Source organism: Marmota marmota, unplaced genomic scaffold (assembly GCF_001458135.2).
Source record: "Marmota marmota marmota unplaced genomic scaffold, marMar, whole genome shotgun sequence".
NCBI classification, from domain to species: Eukaryota; Metazoa; Chordata; class Mammalia; order Rodentia; family Sciuridae; genus Marmota; species Marmota marmota.
The window spans coordinates 10,253,834-10,272,323 of record NW_026000026.1 but is presented as its reverse complement, the minus strand read 5'-3'; the positions used below and the strand labels follow the sequence as shown (position 1 = coordinate 10,272,323).

At 45.9% G+C, this 18,490-nt stretch overlaps 1 protein-coding gene across 1 annotated transcript; it reads left to right on the top strand.

The window, feature by feature from the left end:
- Positions 1-1,113: 1,113 nt before the first annotated feature.
- Positions 1,114-18,041, top strand: LOC107137340 (1,25-dihydroxyvitamin D(3) 24-hydroxylase, mitochondrial). The gene is made up of 12 exons (XM_015479747.2): positions 1,114-1,771; positions 1,991-2,181; positions 3,339-3,432; positions 5,251-5,347; positions 7,717-7,808; positions 8,481-8,592; positions 9,806-9,951; positions 12,961-13,127; positions 13,868-13,946; positions 14,403-14,600; positions 14,692-14,810; positions 16,688-18,041. Exons 1-11 carry the CDS (start codon positions 1,490-1,492, stop codon positions 14,800-14,802), a joined length of 1,569 nt encoding a protein of 522 aa, XP_015335233.2. The 5' UTR covers positions 1,114-1,489; the 3' UTR covers positions 14,803-14,810; positions 16,688-18,041.
- The last annotated feature ends 449 nt before the right edge of the window (positions 18,042-18,490 follow it).

Below are 18,490 nucleotides of genomic sequence, written 5' to 3'. Positions count from 1 at the left end.
GGAAGGATTTGTTAATCCTAGGTCAAAACAACCACTCAGGTGACTGGAAACTGGGAGAGGAAACAGTTTCACCTCCTCCCTGGGAGCTGGGAACTTTATGTTGGATCAGCAACACGACAATATGAGTCACAATCAACAAAAATTTCTAACTTCCCTTTCTGAATTATGAAGGTGAGTTGTACTCTGGGCTAGTGAAGGTGTGTTTGGGAGCATGTGTATGGCTGGGCTTAGGATGGACCTTGTAGAGGTGGTGGGGATGGTTGAGGGGCCTGGTTTGACCTGTGAGTGTCTCTGCTTTGTGAAATGTCAATGCACATGAGGAAGGGGGCTGAGGGGAGTGGGGGAGGTGGCAGCCATTGCAAGCTATGCCCTCACAGCACATTCCATAACCACCTGAGGAGATAATGACCACAGCATTTTTTATTGAGTGGTGACCATGGACAAGACTAGGTTGTAGGCACTTTACGTGAAGAATTCCTTTAATCCTTATAACAACCAAAAATGAAGCAGCCAGGAAGGAAACTCAATTGGTCCTCTTGCCCAAGAATAGAAGGTGAAATCCATTCTTTCCATGCATTTTAGTGAATTTCGAATCCTCTCCACCTGCAGAGGCTCAGAAAGTCATTTTTTTTTCCTCTGAAGGAAGTCCAGTCCAGGCTGGGGAAGCCTGTCTCTCCAGAAGGTGAGCGGGCAGCGCGCCCTTGGCAGGAGCCGTCACCCTTCCCAGACCGCACTCAGAGACCTCGCCACCCAGGATGGCTATTGTGCAAGCGCCAGGCTGCAGCCACTGCAGGCTGCTGCCCGCAAAGGGAGGGCGGGGAGGCGCATCAGCGCGCACCCGGTGAACTTGGCTCGAGTGCCTACCTCAGGGTTATCTCCGGGGTGGAGTCCACGGCTCTCCCGCCCCAGAAGCAGCGCATCGGTCACCCGACCCTGGCGCACTCGCTCACCTCGCTGACTCCATCCTCTTTCCACCACCACCACCACCACCCCCTCCCCCGCGTCCCGCGTCCCACTTCCCTTGGGGCCTGGCCAGCCCGGGCCCACTCCGCCCTAGTCAGAGTGCTCATTGGCCACTCAGGGCCTGCCTGTCTCCATAAATACATGGTCCCGGGACTGGAGCATGGAGAGGCACAGCAGGAAACGACAGAGCCAACAGCATCCTTTTCACCCTCCTGGGCATTCCCATCTGTGGCTCCAGACCCTAGAAGTCAGACTTGCAGACCAAACCGCGGACCCACGGGGCTCCTTTCCTCTTCCAAGAGCCACCAAACCCCGGCAGCGCTCCTTCAGCCCCTGTCGCCAGCGCTACCCTGGCAGCTGCAACCGGAGGCTGCCGCATTTGCATTCTCTCCAAGGTCCCTTCTGCTCCCTGATCCTCCTCTACCCTCCTCTGTCAATCGGCTGGCCCTGAAATTCCCAGAATCGTCAAGCCCCCAGATCCCGATAACAACTCTTAGCCTTGCCCTCCCCAGTGCTGGGTCCTCCCATGCCCCGCGTCTCCGCTGCTGCCATGAGCTCCCTCCTTGGCATGAGCCGCTCCCTTGCCGCCTTCGAGCAGGGGCTGCGCAGCCTGGGGCAGCCCCCCAGACGCATGACATCTAGGGCGTGTGCGCCCGGTCCACCGCGAGAGGTGCCCCTCTGTCCGCTGATGCCACGTGGTGAGACGCAGAACGCGGACACCCTGCCGGGTCCCACCAACTGGCCACTGCTGGGCAGTCTGCTGGAAATTCTTTGGAAAGGGGGCCTGAAGAAACAGCATGACACTCTGGTAAATATTTTGTCATGCCCCAATTCCCTTTTGCTCCCTGCCCTGCCCTGTTCTCCCAGTATCGCTTCAACCTCTCCTTAAGGCGCAAGGCCAGGGGCGCGCGGTGCGCTCGGTGCGCTCAGGTGCACTGGTGCACTGGTTTAGCTGCAGGAGTCATCAGCGTTCCTGGGATTGCGGAGGATGCGCGCTTACTCCAAAGTTTCGCTCTACCCGCTGCAGGTAGAGTACCACAAGAAGTATGGCAAAATTTTTCGAATGAAGCTGGGTTCCTTCGACTCAGTGCATCTGGGCTCCCCATGCCTCTTGGAAGCGCTGTACCGCACCGAGAGCGCGTATCCCCAGCGGCTGGAGATCAAGCCATGGAAGGCCTATCGCGACTACCGCAAGGAGGGCTACGGACTGCTGATCTTGTAAGTCCAGTGCGCAGAACGCAGACAGGTGGTTTGGTCTGAAGTGCCTGGAAGTTGGGAAGGGGCGGGAGTTAAGAGTTCCCTGGAGTGATGTATTTCTCATGCCCGACAAAACCAAAGCCCCTACTTGCAGGAAGTGCAATCCTGCGCCGCTGAATAGAATGGGTCCAGGGAAGAGGCAGCAGAGAGTACTTGCTCTCCTGCAGGTCAGCCTTCCCTCAAAAGCAACGTCACACGAATTCTGGTGTTCAGACTATTCCAGAGAATAAGGCTCTGAAGTCAGTGTGCCAGACAAATAATTTACAAACAAAAGAACCCCTTAAAATTCCCTGATGTCCTCCCCCCACCCCCATAAACTCAAAAGCTGGAAATTATCCTCTTTTGTTTCCACAGTGTTCTTTTCTGGAAAGGATCTGGGGTTAAGAGCTATGTCTCTGCAAGGGTGGATAAGGACAGGTGCCAAGGTCACATTCTAGAGAAATAAACGCCACAGTATGATGTGGTTCCTCTGGTTTTTAACTGTGGACATTTAACAAGTAGCACTTTTCTTTAACCCCATATTGTAATACCTAGAAGCTGTGTTCTTCAAGATACAATTGTCATTGGAAACCATGATAAGACTTGGGGCTTCATAAGCTATGTGGTCAGCCTTGGGGCAAGTTCATAAGGTGTATGGACTTTTCACAACTCCAGTGACTCTCTGACAAGATGCTATCATTTGGAGGCAATGGCAAAATTCTAAATTTGAGGGGGTTTTTCTCTGGTTATTATGTACAAGCTGATGAGTTGAAAACGGATTTTTTTTTCAAACAAACCCAAGTTGCTGGCTAAGGTACATCCATGGAGTTGGCTCTTATTGGTGAAAATTGAGGCCCTCAGCCTCCCAGCCCTAGGTCCAGAAGGGCATACCCAAAGCCCTGAGCCCAACTCATCTGGGCTTCACCTTCCTGATACAGTCTTGGGCTAGGAGGAAAGGTTTCTGTTTTATCCTATAGTCAAACCAGCCCCGAATATTCTAATGCTAACATTTGGTGCATATTTCTTGGCATGATTCTTAAGGTTCATTTGCTTTCATGGTTCATGAAGTTGTACCTGGAATTATTTCTACAATTCCCTTCTTTTCATTGGCTCTAAATATAATCCTGCTCCTCTCCCAGGGAAGGAGAAGACTGGCAGAGGGTGCGGAGTGCCTTTCAAAAGAAACTAATGAAACCAGTGGAAATTATGAAGCTGGACAACAAAATCAATGAGGTTTGCAGACTGGGGCCAGCTTTCTGGGTCTCTTGGGGACAGAGGGATGTAAATGGAGCTTCAGTTCATACCTTCAAAGTGTAGAGGGAAAAGCATGCAATCTGGACAATTCCAGGGCCTTCTCTTTTTCTCTACCTCACTCTCCATCCTTCTTTCCCCCAATCCTCATTCCTTTCTCCCCCAAACCCTTTAAAAATAATACTTAATGGTTCCCCAACCATTAGGAGCACAGACTTTGGTACTCACCAGGCTTGGATCTAAGCTCCAGACTTTCCCTCACTGGCTATGTCACTTTTCCTAAGACTCAGTTTCCCAATCTATATAATGGATGTAACAGTTCCTACCCTACATGTTCGCTGGAAGAATTAAATGAGATAGTGCTTATAAAGGACTTAGGTAGTGACATTGAGCTGGGTTTTGCAGGATAAGTAGGATTTACAAGAAAAATAAGGTGGAGAAAAGCATTTAAGCAGAGAGAACAATCTGAAAATGCAGGGATGGGAAGAGACACCCTATGTTTAGAGAACAGCATTCAATGCACCTGAACCGAGGCTTTCCCTGGAGTGACTAGATAGGCAGGAGGCTTTGACAATGGTTTTATGCCCTGCTGAAGTATTTGGACAATATCCTTTAGCCAACAGGAGGCCAAAGGGGATTTTAAGTAATCTCTTGTTACTACTGTTACCTTTGTATGTTTGTTTTAAACTGGACTTGGACCCAGACAGAATCATATAGATGAGAGATTGCAAACTTAGAAGTGTCCAGGAGCTGGATAATTAACACCGAATAGTAAGGCAGGTCCCATAAAGAATTCAGCAAACAGAAGAGTGCATGCCCACATGCATGGATGGCTGCCACAGATCTAGCAAATTACTGCCACGTGGGAACACACAGCCAGTGTCGCCTTGTAATAATAACCTCATCATTACTATTTTGACAAGTAGTAGAGAATCCATACATTTATGTGAAATCTCTTGATTCTTTAGTGGTAAAAAAAAATTCAAAATGCTTTTTAATACACTATGTGAGAACATTAGACATGTCCATTGATTACATTTGCAAGCTTTAGAGTCACATGTACCTTCTTCCAGGGTCAAGCATGGCAAGTAATCAGCTAAGTGTCCGTGGGCGAGTGACTTAGCTTCCCTAAAGAGCCTCCGTAGCTGCAGTGCCTCCCACCTCCCGGGCTTGCTCTGTGGGTCAGCTGAGAGCACACACTCCGGGCAGTGGTTGGTACTTTACAGCCGTCGTCAACTATAAGGCATTCGTCACCAAAAATATTGGTGTTTGAAACTGTCATACAGAGAGCTTATGTGACTGTCCAAGGACACTGGGCTATTTGGAGAGCACTGCATCCAGGATTTGCAGATTTGGTTCCAAGTTCAACATACTCAACAAAAACAACCAACCAAAAAAAGAGACAATTTCTTGCCCAGATATGGAAGTGTGGAGTGCAGACCTCAGCACAGTCACAGCCTCACCGTCCTCAAGGTGATGTCCCTGCCAGGGACATGAGGCCAATTCCCTGCCTCATTCTGATAAGGAGAAATGCTTTTTTTTTTTTCTTAAATTGTCAGAATTACTTTTAGATCAAAAGTGGAATCTGAAGCTTTGGGGTGGCTTCAGGAAGGGCTCAGGAGATAACCAGGGACAAGGTGGTGTGGCCTGGCAGCTTCCCAAGGCCATCCTGTAATTAGTGCTGCTTTACAGAGACACTTGGGGCAGAGAACACAGATAGAGCAAACCCTTCAGCACCCTCAGCTTGAACCCTGTTTCCTTCCATGACTTTCACTGCGATCTCTCCCGGTTGCTCTGCAGGTGCTGGCTGATTTTATGGGAAGGATAGATGAGCTCTGTGATGAAAGAGGCTGCATGGAAGACCTGTACCGCGAGCTCAACAAATGGTCCTTTGAAAGTGAGTAGTGTCTGCAGTCTCCCTCGCTTGGTTTTGTAGGTGGTTTGGGGGATAAAATCTCACTCCGGTGACAACCAGAGGTGGGAGGGGTCCTCTCCGGTAAGGAGACAGCCCCATCCTGAAGGAAGGGAAGGGCAAGTCCCTGGGGTATCTGCATGTGAGTGTTCCCACAGTGGAGCCAGGAGGTGCAAATGCCCTGAGGTAGAAGCATGCACACTCACAGGGTGTCTGAGAAACTTCCAGAATGCTGGTGTGAATGAGTTGTGCTGAGCAGGGTGGGGAGGCTGTGGAAACCAAAAAGACAGGAAGAAGAGGAGGCTCCGGATCACCAGAGCCAGTAGGTCCTGGGGAGAATCTGATCCTCTGTCAGGTTCAGAGGGGGAGTCGTGGAGGGTTTCCCCAAAGATGGGGACAGGCGCTCTTTCCTTAAGATTCAGCCTGGGAATTCAAGGGGGACCCCTTCTTGATGAGCTCGCTGCCCACGGGGATGCAGCAGGGGGGCTGAGGAAGGTCAGAGGGGCTGAGGAAGGTCAGGGCTGTGGGAGAAGCCATGAGGGCTCCCTAGGCCAGCCTTGGTCAGGTGACACTCCAGGAGGTGACACTCCAGACCTGATGGAGAGCTGGGATTTACCAGGTGGAAAGTGAGGGAAGGAGGAATGTTCCAGTGTAAGAAGTGCTGCGTGAAAGGGACAGAAATGCCGCAGTCCGGCTGCAGCCGCCATCCTGACTTATTTACAGACTCTAACACAGAAAGGCGTCCTGGAAGCTGTAGCTGTTCTGTGGAGAGGAACGCAGGAGGACAGGGGACGGGGGAGGGCAGTGGCCGCTCTGGAGGCTTTATAGATGGGATGGGATGGGATGGGATGGGATGGGACGGGAGGTTGGAGCTGAGCCTAGAGCAGCCAGGAGCCACAGTAGAGTGACTTTCGCAGGGGATGGCTTTGTCAGATTTGCTGGATCCTTCTGGCTGCTGAAGGGAGGGCTCGGCAGGGATCCCCCAGGTGGGGGCTTTTGTAGACCTGTCTCCCCCTTCAGATCAACCACCTTTCAAGTTCCAGACCTGTCGTCTCAGCACCCTAGAAAGCTTTATGCAAGAAAGACATCCATAGTGTAAGGGAAAGAGGAGTAAAAGCAAAGACTGACAGAGAGACATGACGTGGATGTTTGGCAAATTGACCCCTAGAAGTACCCAGATTGAGGACTATCCAAGGCATTTAGTTGCCCACTAAAGAAAACTGGGCGGAGGTGGATTAACATTCACACCTGGATCCTGAGAAGCCTGGAGGAAGGAGGCCCTCAGCTGCGGGGTGCAGCCCTGTGCTGAAGGCCCAGCTCCTCCTCCCCCTCCCCCTCCCCCCACCACCTCCTCCTCCAAAATGAAAGGCTGTCCTCTACTGGGGGAGTTTGGAAAGTAAGATGTGGTTGGAAACCCGTGGCTCGCACTGACCCTGCTTCTCAGCTGGAGGACTTGAGGCCAGTGGTTCACCCTCTTGACCCAGGTTGTAAATCAGGCAGCAACAGCAGTGATCCTGGATCATAAAAGAAAACAGTTAAGAAGACAATATTTAGGACAATGAGGGAAATTTTAAAATGGGCACATGGGTATATCATGGAATGGGTAATGTTCTCAGGGTATTAGTGACATTGTGGTTACATAGGAGAATGTATTTATTCTTAGAAGATATCTGCTAAATTATTTAATTTTGAAGTATCTAAAAGGTCAAAAATCACTTTCAGCACACGGGGACACACAAAGACTTAATGTATACATTGGCCCTAGGAGAAAGTCACTGTAGCAAAATGTTAACAATAACTACTTCCGAGCTCAGAGGACATAGGTATCGATTATACTAATCTTTCAATTTTTCTGTATCTAAAACTTTTGAAATGGAGTTGGAAATTTTATTTTTAAAAAGACTGTGCCTAAATAAAATAATTAAATGGGGAAAGTCAACAAAGCACTGGCTCAGGACTAGCAGGTACTGGCTGCTCAGCTGGTCCATGGCCTCCCCTTGGCCATGTGGGGCAGCAGAATCCAATAAACAGCTCAGCAATCCAGCTGAGCTGGAGGCAGAGCAGAGCTGGCCCCTGACACCACCTTTGCCTTACATCTTCAGGTGACCTTCGAGACCCAGACTAAGGGGGTGGCTCATTGTGCTGGAAACGATTTCTAGAAAGGGAGGAGAGTGCTTACGCCCCTTTCTCTCAGACCATTTGCTTTCCCTTGATGTTCTTGGATTTCTGAGTCATATGTTCCTTAGCAAAAACATAATTTTATGAGACACAGAATCAAGTCTTTAAGAGCCAGCTAATCATAAACGCCAGTGTGGCTGAGCTTGTGTAACAGTCACGATTATTTTAAATAATAGGTATCTGCCTCGTGTTATATGAGAAGAGATTTGGGCTCCTTCAGAAGAATGCCGGGGAAGATGCTCTGAACTTCATCGCGGCCATCAAAACAGTAAGCAGCCCTTGCATGAGGACAGCTCACAGGACAGAGTGGCCTCAAGGCTCATGTGCATGGCACTGTCTCCCAACAGTGGCATATGCCAAGGCTTTATTTCAAGTTAGCTTATTTACCTTGATGTGGATAATGTATTTTAACGTAGTATGTGCATAGGTGCCCATGTCATTCAGAAGCATGTTAAACCCATTATTGCTTTGTTTACGCAGGGTCATTTTAGCAAAATAAAAATCGACCTTATACCTATTTTTTGGTATTCCCATTAATGTTCAGTTAAGGAAAAAATTTTTTAAAGTGCCTGAAATTTTTCAGATTTTAAATTTTTGAATGGTTTAGGTATGTGTGGATGCGGTAGAATTTGATTTGGAATGAATGGCCGAGCTTAGGAAATTATTTGAAATTGAAGTGAATATGAAAGTTATGGTTTTATATGTTTTTTTAATTGGGTCATAGGACCTAGCACCTTTTATTAAACACACAGTGGAAAGTCACCCCAAGATTGCTTTTGATGTTCATGGGAAGTGGGGCGTATGCATTGTGCCTGGGATCGGTGTGAGAGAGCGGGGCACCTTTGAATTCCGGCTTTCGGAGAGGCACAGAGTGCAGGGCTTGGAGCAACCTCCAGGGAGAGGAGAATTTGGAATGAAGAGGTGCTCCTGTTTCTCACAGATGATGAGCACGTTTGGGAGGATGATGGTCACGCCAGTCGAGCTGCACAGGAGCCTCAACACCAAGGTCTGGCAGGCCCACACGCTGGCCTGGGACACCATCTTCAAATCAGGTACGAGGGCTGCCCTTCACTTTGGGCCCACAAAGCCCCAGCTGGGGAAGAGCTGGAATGGCCTTCCTGGGTCAGCCACCTTGACCTCTCTGTGGAGTCGCCCCTCCTGATTCCTTTAAGCTTTGCAAATACACAAGTGTAGATGAATCTCAGAGAAAGACAAGAGGTGGCTTTCTACAGTCTTCTTCGGGAACTGAAAGTGGCTAAAAGCAGAGCTTTGGAGTCAGAGGTCCCTGGGTTCCCTATGCATGGCAGCTTGGCCAAAGTGCTGTCTCCGCGTCATCCTGTGTTGCCTGGTCTCTTAAATGAGCCAACAATGGTAAAACCTACCTGCATGCAGCCGTTCTGAGCCCGACACAGAGGACACGAAGACCTAGCATGTCACAGTACCTCAGTGGGTAGGGCTTTGCCATATCTGCTACACGATGGAGGGAATATTTGGTGCTAGGTTCACGCTCACACATTTCATCCTTATAACTAAACTCCATGGTAGGTCCTTTATGAGCTCCAACTGATGTGCCTGAGACACTTCCCAAGACTACATGTGAGGTTCTGGCAAAACCAGAGTTTGGAGCTGGGCAGAAGGGCTTCAGGACTCAAGCTCTCTACTCATTTGTGACCCCTGTCACTGAGCTCATCGTCACTGTTAGTCTGGGGCTGCTTGCACACTGTATCAAAGGGAGGGAGACCGGTACCTAGGATGTATTCTATGTTTTCCATTATTACCAACAGGCACAGGCACTATATTTTCATGTATGGGGTCTGTAGGTACGTGTGTGTGTGTGTGTGTGTGTGTGTGTGTGTGTTTAGTAATATTGGGTCCAAAATTCTGATTCTGAATAGGAACCCGCTCCCACTTCCTCATCTGCTGATCCCTCCTAGGTTCTGAGCTCTTGCTGTTCAAAATATGGCCACAGAACAGCAGCATCTGCATCATGGCCACCTGTGAGAAATGCAGACTTCCAGGCCCCCACCCCTGATTTGGGTCTGAGTTTGAAGAAAGTGCCCGAGGCATCTTGAGGCACCTTGCTTATATGGGCATTGAGATATTCTCGCCAGCCTCACAGGAAGGCAGTACGAGCTTATTTAGCAAATTTCCTGCGTGAAAAGACTTTCCAGATTTTGCAAGGATTTGTTCTGAGATTCCTTCGGGTTCTTTCCTCATCCTAATATTAAACTGTCTTTTTTATTTTCCCTCTCTCTTCTCTAATAGTCAAGTCCTGTGTCAACAGCCAGCTGGAGAAATACTCTCAACAGCCTGGTGCTGATTTCCTCTGTGATATTTACCAGCACAGTCAGCTTTCTAGGAAGGAACTCTACGCGGCTGTCACAGAGCTCCAGCTGGCTGCTGTAGAAACGGTAAGGAGGGGCCAGTCTGCCAAATGCACAGTCTGTGCAGGTGTTTTCCTCAAGAATTTGAGGTAGTCTTTCAACTCACTCCTTCCACCAAGATTAACTGAGCATCAGCTTAGCGAAGCTCCAAAGTCTTGCACTTGATGGTGCAGGGAGACGAAAGGTATAGCTGCGAGCATATGGCGGAGACATCATTGCTTCAGTGACAGAAATCAGAATAGGATCTGGTCATGGCCATGACAAACATGCAAACTACTACAGGGATTTGGAAGCAGTAAAGTTTTTTAAGGTTGGATTATTTTAGGTCATTGCATATGTTACTCCAAAGTGCTTGCCCGTGGCAGGTGATATGTATTGTAAAAATATTGAAATACCATGCTCTAGGCCAATAATGCTTTTCCTGCTTGGAAGTTTGGACATAGTTAGTTTGAGACAGTATGATTCTAATTGAAATAAGCAGGTTTATTTCAATCCAGGATGGCTTACACTCATAGTAGATACTCCATATAGTCCAATTCCAAATGCAAATACTGGCAAATGCACATAGGTGTGTTTAGTTGTCTTTGAGTCAATATTCGAGCCATCATGAGAGTGATGCATATTGATATTCCCCATAAATCCAACAGTGCACACACCTTAAAGTGTCTCAGAAGGCAAGTCAGCTTGCTGATTTTCCCATTTTCTTTTTTCCTAGTGTTTCTTGTGCACAGAAAGAGGAGGGTTTTCTCCATCCAGAGGTCACATCCTCTTTTCTCCTCTGCCCGAGTGGCTGATACAGGCAAAAATTCATTGTGTCTCATTTTCCTATTGAATCGTAAACCCTAAAAGGTTTCTTAGAGTGATAGAACTAAAATTTCCATTTCTTTTTATTTTTTTCAACTGTTAAGCTCTGTAAGGGCAATGACTGAGTGCACTCCTGTACAGAACAGAGCCTGGCATGTGCTAGGTGGCCAGTAAATGCTTAAGGAATAAATGAAAGAAACCAGGTTTTATAGAGTGTCTTCTGTGTGCCAGGGACCATTGCGGGTCCTTGAGAGACCATCATGAACCAGAGGCAAAGTCCTATGCCTCAGGGAACACATATGCTGGTGGGAAGACAGACAGCAGACATGCAATCAAACAGATACGATCATTTCAATTAGTGTCATGTGCCACAGAGGAAGTCATCAGAAGGATATTGAGAGATGGGAGTGGGGCTAGGGGTCCCTCTCTGAGGAAATAATACCAGAGTTGATTCTGGAATGAAGGGAAGGATCCAGCTATGTGGAAACCTGGTGAAAGAGCACTTCAGGGAGGGAAGGATAGCACACGCAAAGGCCCTGTGGAGGACAGAGGGTTGAAGCTAGAGAATGAGCAAATGTGATAGGAGTTGAAACTGGAGGTTGCAAGGCCTCGTGAGCCTTGGTAAGGCCTTTGTGTTTCATTACGCCCATGAGGAGAAGCTCTTGGAACATTTTAGGCAAAGGAGTCAGTCACCTGTCCAATTTCTGTTTTGACAAGCGGACTCTGGCTGGTGGGTGGAGAAGGAACTTAGTGCAGGGAGAGTAGAAGCAGGCCAGTTAAGGAGATGGGTCTCCTCCCGAGGTCAAGCCGGGATAGCCTGTGCCCTTGAGGTTTCCCAGACCACTTCCCCTCCAACCGGCCCCTGCATCTTTCTTAACATGCTCAGTTGGTCTCACATGGCACCTCTTCCGGGAGCTCCATTTGGTACTTGTGGTGAAGAGCTGACTGATATGGTTATACACAATCTCCATTTCTTTTTTAGTCTCAGCTGTTCTGAAAGTCGCTTTTGGAGAATCAGAAAACTTTGAGTGCCTCTAATTTGGTGGCTACACCCTCTTCCTGTTTTGTAAATTGGACTCTTATAATAATGCCACCACAGGTTTATTTGCAGCTGAGGCCACCGGTCCTTTGACATGCAGAAGCCTACTTTGGAGGCATCTTCTTCCAAAAATAATAAATAGCCATGGGCTCTGAGTTGCCTTGCACTTTGCTCATCTAAGTGAGTGGCAGATGGCACTTGGCGACAGTGTCTTCGAGTCTGCGGAGGGAAGGACACTGTGACCATTTTTAGGGGACTATTTAACTTAAATTAGCTAAGGCCTAAAAAATAAACATGTGTGCCCACTGGTGGTGGCTATTATGTAGCTAAAAGCTGTAATGGCTGGTTGCACCAATGTGCCCAAGGAGGTCCTAGAATGGGCCAAGGGGACCAGGTCCTCCTGTACCCTCAGCTCAGCGCTAGCATTTCCTCTTTGCTGTTGGCATCCCCCTATGAGGGCTCTTTGCATGTGGCTGAAACTTTGAGAATGCCTTTTCATTTCCATGGTAATTTCCCAGGGTGTGGCCCAAAGAACTTTAAAGTTTCAAAAATACTCACTTCTTGTGCATTTGCACTGCAAAAAAAAAAAAAAAATAGAAATTTAAGCCTCTTAGGAGGAGCACTTCAAGGATCTCCGACCTGCTCTCTTTACTCAATTTTTACATCAATTTATTTTTTACCTTAAGCAATTTTAGTTAAACTTTTTTATGTTAAGATCATCATAGATTCACATTTGGTTCTAAGAAAAAGAATAGAGATTCATTCCTTGTATCCTTCATCCAGTGTCCCCCAGGGGTAACATCCTGCCTAACAATAAAACATCATTACAACCTACACGTCAGCACTGATATAATCTACCAACTTATTCTCATTCCACCAGTTTGATATACATTTATCTGTGTTTAAGCAATTATTGGATCCAACTATATTGTAAATGTCCTGATGCAGCTGGTTATTTAAAGGATTCTATTTGATTCCCTCAGCAAATAAGCTATCCTGAATTGATATGTTTCACAAAATAAATCTGACTTTTCAAATATTGGGTTTGTTTAGGGCACAGCAAATAAGACCATGTGAAAAAAATCACTAACATATTTGCAAAGCAAGGCAGTAGGTATCACCTTTGTTTAGCTCGTAGTAGTTTAAGGCAGTTTATTTACAGAAATTCAGGTTTGTATCTGTTTGGGTTTCAGACAGCAAACAGCTTGATGTGGATTCTCTACAATTTATCCCGTAATCCCCAAGTGCAACAAAAACTTCTTAAGGAAATTCAAAGTGTGTTGCCTGAGAATCAAACACCACGGGCTGGAGATCTGCAGAATATGCCATATTTAAAGGCCTGTCTGAAAGAATCTATGAGGTATGAATAAGCCAATATAATTATGTTGGAATACTGTTCTCTTAAATACTTAACAAAGGTAGCCCTCTCATAGATAGCTATCCTTGATGATTATAAACATTTCTCAAACTTGGAAGAAGAGTCTTTGGACCACATTTCTTTTCTGTTATATATCCCTAAGTCATTAGGGCAAATGCATTAAAATCTGAATGTCAGTCCTCCCCTTTAAAGGAATGACCACATCAATAGATGCTCTGAACACTGAAGGAGACCAGGGCATGACTGCAGATCCTGAGGCGATTCCTTGGCAAGAGACCACGATATTACTAACAAGACACAGTCACCTTCATTTCTGAGCTCCTCATATAAAATGTTCTTTGAAAATTCTTTTTACCTACTTTCTGGAAATCAAAACTCACAACATCTTCAAAGTAGAAGGAAATATTATGAAAAGAATGGTAGATGGGAGAAATATAGAACAAACATCAGACTTCAGGGTGAAACACAAAAAACCTACACAGTGGAGTCTGGAATGAGACAGGAAAACCACTGTTAGCAGTTACTGGTTAGCCTGGCACTAGGGATTGTGCCAACACAATATGACAAGAAAAAGCAACAAGGGAGATGAATATTGGGAAAACAGGACTTTATGAGGGGCTACCCCAGTTTTGAACATGTACTTAATCTGATCTCCATTCTCACTGACATTTTGAACAGAATTTGGTCAGTGGCCACCTTTACAATTGATTTTCTGTTTTCAGGCTTACCCCAAGTGTACCATTTACAACTCGGACTCTTGACAAGGCAACAGTCCTGGGTGACTATGTTTTACCCAAAGGAGTAAGTAGAACTTGTGTATTCTGTACCTTACAAAACTTTGAAAGATATGCTTTCCAAACATTCAACAGATCTCTCTGAAACTTTTTGCCAAGACAGCATTTGTTTGGGAAATCCATAGCAGGAAGCATTATAATTCGCATTTATGTAGCACAGAATTAGGGAGCATGCCTATGGAAATAGAGACCTGAATCTAATTCCACTTTTATCTGTGTGTTCTTGAGTGAGTCACATAACATCTGTGACCCTCAACTTCCTCATCTGTAAAATGGGGAGAAAATAGAATCTGCCATATGGGGTTGTTCCAAGAATAGGAAGTAAAAACACTGAATTTCTGTGCCTATTTATTACTTGGCACATTTTAAGCATGTGTAAAGATCATCACTTTTATAATTTTTGCCATTAAAACATTCTTTTCTGATTATTTAAAATGCTGGGTCCCTCCCCCCATGTTTTTAGACAGTGCTGATGCTGAATACCCAGGTGCTGGGGTCCAATGAAGACAATTTTGAGGATTCAAGTCAGTTTAGACCTGAACGTTGGCTTCAGGAGAAGAAAAAGATTAATCCTTTTGCACATCTTCCATTTGGCCTTGGGAAAAGGATGTGCATTGGCCGCCGTTTGGCTGAGCTCCAACTCCACTTAGCTGTCTGCTGGGTAAGTTCCTTGCTGGATCTCTGCAGCCATGTGACTCCACAGGCAGGAGAAAGGAAGGGTAATTCTGCTTTTTTGTACACGTGTGTTCTAGATCGTCCGCAAATATGACATCGTGGCCACAGACAAGGAGCCTGTTGAGATGCTGCACCTGGGTATCCTGGTGCCCAGCCGGCAGCTCCCCATTGCATTCTGCCAGCGATAAGAACTCAGGTGAGCATCTGGGCATCCGTGCTCTCTGCAAGGTGCTGCAAATGACCAAGCTGAGCCCTGAAGTCAGCCTGGCTTGGGTTTGAGTTCTGCCCACCACTGACTCACAGGGCAATTAGGAGCAGTTACCTAAGCCCTAGCCCTCTCCCTCTGTTTCCTTCCCCACCCAACCCCCCTTTTTTTAAATTTGAGAGTGGGGACCAGAATAGTACCTGTGGCAGAAAATTGATATGAATACAAAAATCTTAGCCCAGACAGACCTGGATGTCAAATAAGTGCTCAGTGAATGCTAGCTGCTCTTAACAGTTTCTATGTAAGAATAGCAGAGGTTGACCAGCTGTTTCTCTAACAAAGGCCAATTGGCAAATATTTTAGGATCTGTGGGCTATGGAGTCTCTGCCACATCTACTTAAGGTTGTCTTGAAAAATGCAGGCAGCCACAGAGGACCATAATGAATGGCTATTGTATTCCCTTCCTATTGCTGCCCTAACAAATTACTAAAATTTAGTGGGTTAAAGAACACAAATTTATCATGTTACAGTTCTGTGGGTCAGAAGTCCAATGCGGCTCTGACTAGGCTAAAATCAAAGTGTCCACAAGGCCCTATTCCTTTCTGGCAATTCCAGAGGAGAATTCATTCCCTGCTTACGTGGGTTATTGGCAGAATTTGGTTCCTTATGGCTACAGGACTGAGGTCCCCACTTGATTGCTACTTTGGCTGAAGGCCGTGCCCAACTTTTAGAGCCTGGTCGTGTTCCTCCAGCCATCTCAAAGCCAGCAGCTGAGTCCCTCCCATGTTCCTATGACCCAGCTCTCAGACAAGCTATTAACCAAGATGGTCTCCCCATCTTAGGATCCTTAATCACCTCTGCAAAGTCTCTTTTGTCATGTAAGGTAACAATCACCCATCTAGAGATGAGAGTTCTGATGTATTTAGATGGCCATTATTCTGCTAAAAAGGCAGTGTTCCAAAAAAACTTTATGAAAATAGGAAAGCTGCCTTTGGCCCTCAGGTCTTAGCTTATGCTGTGTAGAGCCATGTAGTGTCAATGTAGGTACTTGTAGCCTGTGTTAAGTGCAATGCAACACTTTTACACTGCCACGTGCCATTCGGTACCACTTCTGTCAGTGGAGGAGTTCTCTCCTGTCCTCTTTACAACTTTTGCCAGGTCTGTTTACTGGATTATCTTCTTTCAATTAACTTGGACTTTGTCACTTTAGCCTTGTCCTGAGAGCAGTCACTTCCTTAATGAATTGATGAGTTTGTAAGCCTCAAACTCAAGTTAGGAGCTTTCTCTTAATACATTAAAATGAATTCAGAACTCTCACAGGGACCACAAGTCAGCCTGGAGACCCCAGCATCGTCTGATGTGGAATCACGGCTCCTGCAGCAGGCAGCCTTATGGAATCACAACCCCCCCCTCAGCACTCAAACCCACTCTATCACCTGACTTTTCAGTAGCATCCCTGGCCTTTGCCTAGAACCAGTGGTCATTTCCAGCTGCAAAAGTGAAGGGCATCTGCTGGTGGGGAGATCACTTAGAGAGACGTGTAATTACAAATAAAGTTTCTGAATAAGGTCCAAATGAATATTTTATTATTCCTCCCCCAAGTTCTGGTACCACTAGGCAATTCATCAAACTCTGAGCACCCAAACCAACAGAGTTAAACAAAGTAGGGCATCGGAGGAATTCCAGCTTGATCACAAGACCCCCGGTCTACAGCAAGGACAGCACATTCATGGTGGCAAGCCATACCTTGGGCCAGAGTCCTTGACAGTTTGAGTTCTAGTATTTATTTTTGCTAGTAATTTATCTCTTTGTAATTCATTCTTTGTATTTGGGGTATCATTTATTTTCCATATTTTTTTTCCTACCAGGATCAAGAAGAGCAATTTTTTAGCTTCCTGCAAGAATGGTGCTTGGGCTTCTGCATCCCTGGAAAGCCAACAGCAGAGCAGCAGCAGCTCATGAAGAATATTTAGGCCCTGGTGTCTCTCCTCTCCCCCTGCCAATTGTTCTAGAACTGTACTGTCTGTTTAGATGAAGCCACTTACTAAGACTAAGTCCAACCCAGGGAAGTGAGTTGAGTGCTGGGACACCAGGCTCTCCAGGGTTCACCCCTGCTTACACTTTTCCAAGGTCCCCACAAGCCTGTTTTCTCTTGTATCCTCCATGGCATGAAGGATGCTGAGCACTTGCCAGTCAGTCAGGTGAGGTTGCCAGGTGTTTCTGCACCTGCCCTGCCAGACCCACTGCCAATTCTCCAGAGTAAGCTCATGGTTCTCAGTGAAAGGTGTAAGGTGTCTGGGGCTCGGGGTGATACTGATAATCCACTTGCTGTCTTTCTGTTTCATGAATACCTGCTTAATAATGTTAGCAAAGCTGAATGTTGGTTAAAGCAACCAGGTCCTCACAAAACTGTGTTTTCCTGCATTCAGTGGAAATATTGGAAAATTAGAGAATATTTCTGTTTTAAGAGGTAGTTTAAGTCAGAACTTCTTATGCAAGAATATCTTAATGATTTAATATGACATCATTTACTCAAAGAGCCCTGAAATGTTTTATTTCATTAATGTATTTACTCTATGGCAGTGGACCATAGAATAGATGGGTCAAGAGTTTGTAGTATGACCGCAGAGGTACATCCTGGGGTGTGTGTGTGATTCTTTCTAGTGGTAATATGTGGTGCTTAATTTAGTATTTGTAGTGCGGGGTGATGTACTGAAGTTCAGTTACAGCTTCAAAATACTCATTGTGACTTTAATAAAATGATTTCTCTGCCTTGATCTTCCCATCTACCTAATGGGGCAATAGGAAGGTATGCATTCCTTAAAGATTATGGAACATCTGTTATGTGAACTGAACTTCTTTGGAAAAATACTATTTCATAAATGCAAAGTGCATAGAGGTTCGTGCCTTACATATAAGACTTTTAAAGCTGTTTACATATGGTTTATTTGAGCATGTTTTCACTACTGCTTTTCCTAAAAGCATACTGTATTTTTGTGTATATTTGGTAGATATTTCCTTTTCGAGGTTATATTTTTAGAACATTTTGGAAGTATTATGTCTTTGTATTTGAATAGATATGTCCATATTGCTAAAATGAGTCTATGCTTTCTTGGTACTACGAAATTATTTTTGGAACTATAAATCCACATGTGTTATCAGATTTCATCTGCATATCTTTGAATACTTTGAAAGCAAAAATAAAAGTTTTTAAATACTCAAGACATTTTTCCTCTTCATTGCATCTATCATCTCAAAATTTTAAAAATTCAATCTTTGTCTTACTGGTATGAAATTTTCTTATGTGGCCATTTTACAAGCCCTATATCACAAATCTACCCTCACCAAAATCTAGACTTTGATAGCAATTTTACTGAAAGATGGTTCTTTGAATCTCAAAGAAATTTTCCAATTTTTGCTGCTCACAGATTTTTTGAGGTCGTTTACTTCTGTCCTCAGCACCATCCCCACCAACTGGCTGCACCACTAGGATCTCTCACCTGGGCCACTCATGCAACACCAGATCCCCACCCACCCTTCTCCCCTCCCTCCATCCCCTTCACACTTGCCTCACTGGTCTTCTCCAAACCCAGACCTGTCCACATCTCGGGCTGCTTTATGGCTTCCTGCTGCTCTAACATCAAGATCCAATTCTGCAAGCCTCAATTCCA

Coding starts and splice junctions, on each gene's coding strand:
- LOC107137340 (XM_015479747.2), top strand. CDS start 1,490: ATGCCCCGCGTCTCCGCTGCTGCCATGAGCTCCCTCCTTGGCATGAGC. Junction 1,772..1,990: donor AGAAACAGCATGACACTCTG/GTAAATATTTTG, acceptor TACCCGCTGCAG/GTAGAGTACCACAAGAAGTA. Junction 2,182..3,338: donor GGCTACGGACTGCTGATCTT/GTAAGTCCAGTG, acceptor CTCCTCTCCCAG/GGAAGGAGAAGACTGGCAGA.